The 8709-nt window shown below is 50.0% G+C and overlaps 1 protein-coding gene across 1 annotated transcript in view; it reads left to right on the top strand.

Moving 5' to 3' along the window:
- The first annotated feature begins 1207 nt into the window (after window positions 1-1207).
- EXT1 (exostosin glycosyltransferase 1) overlaps window positions 1208-8709 on the top strand; it is a 277208-nt gene continuing 269706 nt past the window's right edge. The window contains exon 1 of the mRNA XM_081204590.1: window positions 1208-3474. Within this exon, the coding sequence (XP_081060716.1) occupies window positions 2510-3474 (965 nt within the window). The 5' untranslated portion in view covers window positions 1208-2509. The remainder of the gene's footprint in view (window positions 3475-8709) is intronic.

The following is an 8709-nucleotide window of genomic DNA, read 5'->3' as shown; positions in this document are numbered from 1 at the left end:
CCCAGATTGGACAGCCCGATTGCCTTTTGGGGAGGAGGGAGGGAGAGGTCTCTTTGCACCAGTGCTATTGAAATATTTGGTGGCAGGGAGTTTAAAGAGGCGGACAGGCGGGATTTACTAACCCCCTCCTCCGAAAGCGCTCCGGCAGCCCCAACTCGTGCATGCTTACTCAGAAGTAAACCCGCCGAACTCAGTGTGGGTCCGACTCCTAAATCGCTACCCTTAAAATTGCTACCTGGGCCTTCTGCTTAATCTGAGAGCAAACCACATTGGCCACCCAGCGCGATTTCAGAGGCAACCGCTCACCTCCCTGGGAGGAAGCAAGTCCCTCTGAGCACACGGGGGCTTACTCCCGAGTAGACCCGTTTAGAAGGCTTGCACCGTGGCTGTACACAGGTAGCATCGGGCTGCCGGTGCTGACTTAACGGTTCCGTGCACGGTTTTGCTCGGCAGCAAGCGCCGCCGAAGGTTTGATTGGCAGGCTTCGGCGCGGCCCTACGAGACACGACCTGCAAGGAAACGCGGGCCAGCAACTCATCCCCGGAGCGCCGCCGTCTCGCAGCAATTGTTTTCAGCTGCTACGCCCTTCTCCCTCCCCTTCCCCCCTCCTCTTGCTGACTCGGCTGGGATCTCCGCTGCCCCGAAGGCGAACCGGAGCGCGTCTTTCCCTCTTCCCGGGCACTCCCACCCTCAACAATCGCTAAACACGTTGGCGGTGCCCTAGGCAACCGGTTCTTGTCGCTGCCTGCACTGGGGCCGGGGTGGAGTTTTTTTGGGGGTGTGTGGATGTGGGTGCCGAATTCCCAGAGACTTGGGTGGGTGTGCGTGCATGCGTGTCCCCCCTCCATCCACGCTTAGGGTCCTCCCTTTAAATCAGTGTCACTAATTGCAGGATTGCAGGGGGGGGCGGGAGGAGAAAGGGCAGGCCGTTTCCTCTTGCAGCCGGTGTGCACCCCTCGAGCAAATCACCCCACGCACCCACCAAGCACGCACCTTCCGAGAGGGGTGGGTTTAGAAGGGGCGTGGGGGTGGGAAGGAGGAAGAGAAGCTTCCACGGCCATTGGATCTACCGCAAAGCTGTATCCTCCGGCTCGAGGGGGGTTATGAATGGGTGCAGCGGAAGCACCTCCCCCTCCGGACGTGACGCCCAGCCAATCGGCGAGCGGGCTGCGTGGATGGATGAGGTCAGCGCCGTGGTGTCGGGGAATGGAATGTTGCAAGTGTAACATTCAGAACCGGGTAACGTTCGACGGTCGGAACTCCGCGGTCGGCAACGTTCGGAGAGGCGGGGGTCAGCCTCCCTCCCTCCCTCCCAGCCAGCCAGCCCCTTTCCCTCCCGGAGGGGGGGGCGCGCGCTCCTGTGCCATCGCCGCTCGCTGAAATGAATGGTTGAGAGGGGCGGGGGCTAGGAGGAGGAGGAGGAGGCGGCCGCGAAGGCAAAGGAAGGAGGAGGAGAAGGAGAAGAAGAAGAAGAAGAAACATCAGCAGCAGCAGCAGCAGAGGCGGCGGCGGCGGGTCTTTTCTCTGGTTGGGGGAGATCGCAGAGCAGCCTGGAAGAGAGACTTCCCTCTCCTCCCTTCTCCTCCTCCCCGCGGAGCCGCTGCAAGGAAAGAAGGCGAGAGAAATGCAGGGATTCGTCAGGTTACGGCGCTCGGGCTGGAAGATGTGAGCCTCGGATGGTGCTACGCCGCGAACCGGAGCCGGCTGCTTGCACAGGCTGCTGGTGATATACCGACTTGCTCGGAGAAAGCCGGGCGGCTCGGGGTGTGTTTGTGTGTGTCCGTCCGTCCGTCTCCCACCTCTCTGTCTCTCTCTCTCCTCCACCCCCCTCCCCCAGCGCTCTCCTTCCTATTTTGTGTGTTAGGAAAAGACATCCGAGGAATGTTGTGTGTGAGTTGAAGTTGCTGCTTGCGGCTCTTGCACCTTGATCACCCGCAAGCACCGGCTCCCTATGTGTGTGTGAGAGAGAGGAAGAGAGAGCGAGAGGGCGGGACAGATTTCTCAATCTTGTAACAGCCGATTTGAGGGCGAAAAGGGGGACCTGGGCTGGGTGGTTTCATTTTCCCGGAGCGGGTGCCTTCTCCCTCTCTCCTCCTTCAAGGGAATTCCTAGCCCCACGCTCCCTCCTTTCCTCCCCTCCAAAGCCGGGCTGGGCGTGATTATTCTCCGCCTGCCCCTGCTTCTCTCAGTCCCTCTCTCCTTCTCCTTCTTCTCCTCTCTGTCTTCCCCCTTCTCTCTCCCTTTCCCTTCTCGCTCTCCCTTCCCCCCTCCCTCCCCAATCTCTATTGTGCGAGCCAAAGATGAAAGACCGGAGGGGAGAAAGTTAAAGAAATCGCCCACATGCGCTGCATCAGTCCGAGGCTTTGGGAAAGGAATAAAGAGGAGGTGGGAGAAGAGAGTTTAAAGTCTTTGCAGGCGGGAAGATGGCGGACTCAAGCTGAAAGTGTCGACTGGCAAACTTGGGCGATCTTTGTGTTTATTTACAATCCTCTCGACCCAGATAGGACACATGCAGGCCAAAAAACGCTACTTCATCCTGCTCTCCGCTGGCACTTTCGTCGTCCTGCTGTTCTACTTGGGAGGCTTGCAGTTCAGAGCATCCAGGAGCCAAAGCAGACGGGAGGCTCACAGTAGCAGGAATGGCTTGCAGCACAGCGGCGGCCCCGAGCACTACTGGCCCCGATTCCCGGACGCCCTGCGCCCCTTCGTCCCTTGGGAGCAGCTGGAGAACGAGGAGTACAACATGCACACTTCCCCGCGGCAGAAGCGCGACGCCAACGCCAGCGTCTACAAGGGCAAGAAGTGCCGCATGGAGTCCTGCTTTGACTTCGCCCTCTGCAAAAAGAACGGCTTCAAGGTGTACGTCTACCCTCAGCAGAAAGGGGAGAAGATCGCCGAGAGTTACCAAAACATCCTCGCCGCCATCGAAGGCTCCCGGTTTTATACTTCCGACCCCAGCCAAGCTTGCCTGTTCGTCCTCAGCCTGGATACCTTAGACAGGGACCAGCTGTCCCCCCAGTACGTGCACAACCTGCGGTCCAAGGTCCAGAACCTCCACTTGTGGAACAATGGTAGGAACCACTTAGTTTTTAATTTATATTCCGGCACGTGGCCCGACTACACCGAGGACGTGGGCTTCGACATTGGCCAGGCCATGCTAGCCAAAGCCAGCATCAGCACGGAAAACTTCCGCCCGAAGTTTGACGTCTCTATCCCGCTCTTTTCTAAGGATCACCCGAGGACAGGAGGGGAGAAGGGCTTCCTGAGGTTTAACACCATCCCTCCTCTCAGGAAGTACATGTTGGTGTTCAAGGGGAAAAGGTACCTGACTGGGATAGGGTCCGACACCAGGAATGCCTTATATCATGTCCATAATGGGGAGGATGTTGTCCTCTTGACCACCTGCAAGCACGGCAAAGACTGGCAGAAGCACAAAGACTCACGGTGCGATAGGGACAACGCGGAATATGAAAAGTAAGTGGCTGCTCTTGCTGTCTCATTCCTTCTTTGCACGTTAAAAGGTGGCGGCTTAATGGCTCTCTGCAACCCCCTTTAAAGTCCCACCGTTCGGGCCTGCTTCTTCTACAGAATTCCCCCCAAAACTACAAGCAGGATAAATGGAAATCTTTCAAAGTGTGAAATAGGAGGTGTGGGCCTACCAGGTTTATTTGCCCCCCTTGAGTTGGGTGGAGGCATTTAAATGACTTGAGAATTGCACCCCCCCAATTGGAAATCAGGATGAAAGCCTATGCATACTTGGGAGATTGCGATCCTGTGTGCGCTTTGAGCCCCACTAAAAAACGTTGATTTTATTGCAGAGTAAGCATGCATAAGATTGCATCATCGTACATATTGCTGAATTCTCCGGGGTTTGCTTCTGAATGTACAAGAAGTGTTCAAGGGGCATCTTCCTGATTTCTTTGGGGCTTCCTACTGAGGTAAAAGTGTGCCAGGTCACAGCTTCGTCTTGTAAGCTTCCTTGGTTCAGCTGCAGCTGAAGGTGGAGTGACCTGTGGTGTCCTAGTCAGCTGTGACCCATCCTGGGTAGAAATTGAACAAAGTTCATTGTAACTTAGCTCCCTTATAGTTCTGTTTGCACAAAAGGCTTCTTTCTGCGTGGTGTCGATTTTCTTTTTAACCTTGATGGATAATGCCTAGAACAAAGTTCAGAGAAATCTGATGACTTGCTAAAACGCGTGGGTGTGAACATTTATTTAGATGGCTATGAGTTTGTTATGCAGCTGCAGTACTGATTCGGTTAATTTATGTGCTGGATGGAAGCTCAGCCTTCACCTTTATTTTTCTTGCACAAAACAGCTGTGAAACCAGGGAACGTTGAGGTGTGTCCAGCTCCAAAACCTTTTGCATATTTCCATGTTGACAGCTGTTTCCAGCGGTGTAAATGTTTCCTGTGGTTTGTTTCCTGTGGTTTTTCTGTTCCATGTCTTTCCTCCCTCCTACTTTTGATACGTTTAACTCCATGGGATGAATACCAATCTAGATAAGAAATATAAATTGCAGAGTAATATGGGTGGTACCTTCTGTTGGTTCCTCAAGTAGTAGAGTAGATTTACAAGCTTTTGAGTTGTACAGAACCCTTTCTCCAGACCTAGAGAGGGGCTCATTGCAGTTCATACACTTACCCAGGTGCGTCAATAATAGCAGGTGTAAACTGAGCTACTTCTGCATCCAAGCTCCTATTCCTAGTGTCTCTTCTCCAGTATAACTTGCAAGTTGTGAATGTAACTTTTTGCATGTAGATGCTGTTGAGACAACAGCTTTGCAGAAATGGCCACTGTAGGGTTGTAGTGATAATGAGCTTGTTCGAAACTCATTAGTTAACTTTAAATGCTGACCACGATTGTGCTTGCAGAGCTGAGATCCCTAAGTAAAAGCAGCTTGATTTCTATGTGAGAAACAAATGCGGAGGCTTACTCCTTTTATTTAGATGTTGGTCCAAAATCAGGTTGTGTCAGGGATGGTTAGGGAGACTCGTAAAATCAGCGATACAAGTTGGAAGACTGCAACCATTGTCAATTTGTAAGTCATAAATGGAAAAGTTTGAAAGCTTGATTAGGACTAGAAGAATGAACATTACAGGCTCCTGCAAGAGCAGCCAAATAAGGAACATCTGTACTGGCAGTGCACCTGATTCCTCCACGAGGGCCAATTCCGTTGGCTGTGTGCATAATGTGCATTTAGAGGTCATGGGAATATCATCCTGGTGATGCCCGCATATTTGCAAACCTTTGCAGCTCACGCATAACTCAAGATCTTCTTCCTTGAATATTTGGGTGAGTGTGCAGGGTAAATGGGTCTCTTGAAGGAGGTGAGCGATTGAGAGAATGAGGTTTAAATGCCTGTAGGCTTTCAGGAATTTCTTTGTTTGGAATATGATCTACCACTCTGGTGTTGCCATCTGAGCTTAGTCTAACGCTTCCATTCCTTTAAGTCCTACCAGTTTGGGTATGTTGCTAAGCTCCCTTTGGTTCATTTATGTTTAGAAGCACACTCTGCTTAAAAGGGTTGGCTCTTGGAGGTCTCGGTCCCTTGACTAAGGGATGCCACAAGTCCCAGAAACCGGGAATTTCAGTCCAGGACTTTGTGCTGTCATTTCCCCCTGGGAGAAGATGTTAGGGTTCCATTTCCTCGTTTTAGGCACCCAAAAATGCCCAGCTTTGTCTGAGGTAGAGCAGGGTCCTCTTTGGGGTTTTTTGACTCGTGGTATTTTAGAAAAGGTGGCTGTGATTACTTTTGCAAGATGCCATAAATAACGTTTACGGCACCTGTGTGAGCATCTGTTGGCACCCCTAGAAATCACTCCAAGGCACAGATTCAGTGTGGATTTATAGAATTTTGCCATTACTGTGCAGAACACTGTCTCTCGCTCCCTCTCCCCCCCCCACTATTCAAGTCCCGTCCATGCTTGGCTCTGCACATATAGTTTATGAAATCTGACAAGGCCACATCCTGGGGGAAGCATGACTTTCAGAATCCTGGCGGTATCTCTTTATAAGCACATTATATCTGTTCTCATACATGTGATAGTTGTAGGAGATTGTCCTCTGTTAACTCTCTTTACCTTGAGGGGGAGAAAGAGGTGGCTTGCTTCCGAGAGAGAATGTGACAGTTCCAAAGAGTATCCCGAAACTGCCTTAAAAAATCCTAGCCTTCGATTTCGGCTGGAGAATAGGAGCCTCTGACCCTACAGATGTTCTTGGGCCACAACTCCCAAGGCATTGGCCATGTCGCCTGGGGGTGTTAGGATTCGGAGTCCAGAAACATCTGTCCTCCTATTATCCCTTGATCTAAATGTTGAGAGCTTTTTGGAAAGAACACATAAATTCCTGGTGCATTAGCCTCTTCATGGCTGGTTTCTTCGGGCTTGCAAACAGCTGCGTGGAACCTCTGTGGGCAGAGGCAATGTATACCAGTGGCCAGAGATCGTAGAATTGTGGAGCTGGGATTTTTGAGGGTCATCGCTGCTATGCAGGAATATTTTGCCCCATGTGGGGCTCAAACCCAGAGCCCTGAGATTAAGAGTCTTCTGCTCTATCAACTGAGCTATTCAGCAGGAGAGCCATTACATCTGCCCTAAGATTCCACACAAATCTTGCTGTTGTGAGTGGAGTGCTCAATGATTTCGGCATCCAATTCATAGTTCCTTTTGGCTGGTGCTCTATAAGTTGAAGATGCACCATTCTCAAACTGAGGAATGGGCTACCTTGCCTCAACGCAGTTGGGTGAGGCCACAGTTCCTGTGCCTCCTAGTTTCACCTCGTGTTTGATATTGAATTTGCAGAGGAATTTACCTTTCCTCGTTTTCTGTGATGGACAGGACTGCAGGTACTCTGCAGGTGACCTGTTGGCCTGGCAACATTGATCCTGGCAAGGCAGACACTGAGTGGCTGAACAAGGGAAAGCAAGTGTAAACTTCACAATTAGATTCACTTCTCCTTTTCTCTTCTTAAAAAAAAGGGTTATTGTGTTGTGTTAGCAGAGTGAGATTGCAATCCTGGGCATGTCTACTCTGTGCAAGCCCCCTGGGATTAAATGTTTCTTAACTCTCAGGTAAGTGTGTGCAGGCTTGTGACTTCAATGAACAATCCTCTGCACCTGATTTACGCAGAAGGAAATCTCCATTACGTTCCATAGGTCGTCTTCTCTGGTAAATGGGAGTAGGCTTGTACCCTAAGTCTGCAATCTTGATTGTGTATCCTTGGGGTTAAACCCCACTGAAATTGGACTCTGTGTGGGTAATTATTTTTTGTTTGTTTTTAATACACCTGGAAAGGATCAGGCTGTAAATTATAATCATTTGCAAAATCTGTTTGACTAGCAAATTGGAGGAAAAACCTAAGTGTAAAAGTTGCTGGCCGTTAAATTCTGCCGAGAGAACTGTCCAGCACCCCACTTTTTTCCCATGTTTCTTCCGCCATCCCCAAATCTGTCCTAATAAGTCCCCAACATTTTTGCAATATGCTTAGTGAGTGTTTGACATGTTTTGGCTCAGTCTTCCCAAGTTCTATTAAGAAATCCATCTGCAGCACTGAACTAATTAATTTTCATCAAAGTTATGCATCTCAGCAGATAAAGCTGATGCCGACTAAAATGAATTGCATTATCTTGATTAGAATACTCGCAAACGGGATTTAAGGAGCGACTTGCACTCTCTGTGCGTATGTATCTAGTATACATTATGTTAATACATATGCCTCTGTATCGCCTCTTTAGGTTTGTTTTTAGTGCCATTAATTCTGAATCATATAAATGCTTGGGTAGTGTGCTTTGTAATATGGGCCTAGGTGTTGCGTCTTGCTTTTTTATTTTTTAGGCTGAAGAGAAGCAAATGGTCTGCTGCTTTTTGAATGGGGAGGGGAAGGAATTGGGTCTGGAAGATTTAGAGTCCTTGGCACATGTCCACTGAGCCCAATTTCCTATGCCAATGGTCCATGAAGCTGCAAGGTGGACTGTCCACTCCGTTTAAAAGAGGAAGAGTGTGCATTACTCTGTATGTGTGCATATTAGTGGTCCATGTCTTCTTTGCCCTGTACACTAGGTGTTTCACGATTGTGTGAACACACAGCTTCTCATGGCACCTGTGGAACTGATTCTGCAAAACTCAAAAATGCTTATTCTTGATAATTTGAAAAAGATAAAGGACCCCTGGACGGTTAAGTCCAGCCAAAGGCGACTATGGGGTGTGACACTCATCTTGCGATGGTGGTGAGCTCCCATTGCTCTGTCCCAGCTTCTGCCAACCTAGCAGTTTGAAAGCACACCAGCGCAAGGAGATAAATAGGTCCTGCTGCGGTGGGAAGGTAAAAGGTGTTTCCATGCACTCTGGTTTCCGTCACTGTACCCCATTGCACCAGATGCGGTTTAGTCCTGCTGGCCACATGGCCTGGAAAGCTGTCTGTGGACAAATGCCAGCCCCCTCGGCCTAATGAGTGCTACACCCCATAGTTGCCTTGTTTATTCTTGGATGCCCTCACTGAGTGGAAGTGATTGCTGGCAAGGAAATGGTTTGGCGATGAGGATCCTCTTTCGAATGGCAAAATGTCAGAAAACAGGAGTAATTGAGGGGTCAGGTTCTTAATCGGCAAATCAAAAAGCAATGAAGGGTCGTCAGTTCTTCGGCATGGCAGCTGAAATCAATGGGTGCAGCTGCTTTGGCCGACTAAATATTGTAATATAATGTTTATTAGA

This window comes from Podarcis bocagei (genome assembly GCF_964188305.1).
Source record: "Podarcis bocagei genome assembly, chromosome: 8".
In the NCBI taxonomy this organism is placed as follows: Eukaryota; Metazoa; Chordata; class Lepidosauria; order Squamata; family Lacertidae; genus Podarcis; species Podarcis bocagei.
The sequence above is the reverse complement of the archived record's forward strand: the minus strand, read 5'-3'. Positions and strand labels throughout refer to the sequence as shown.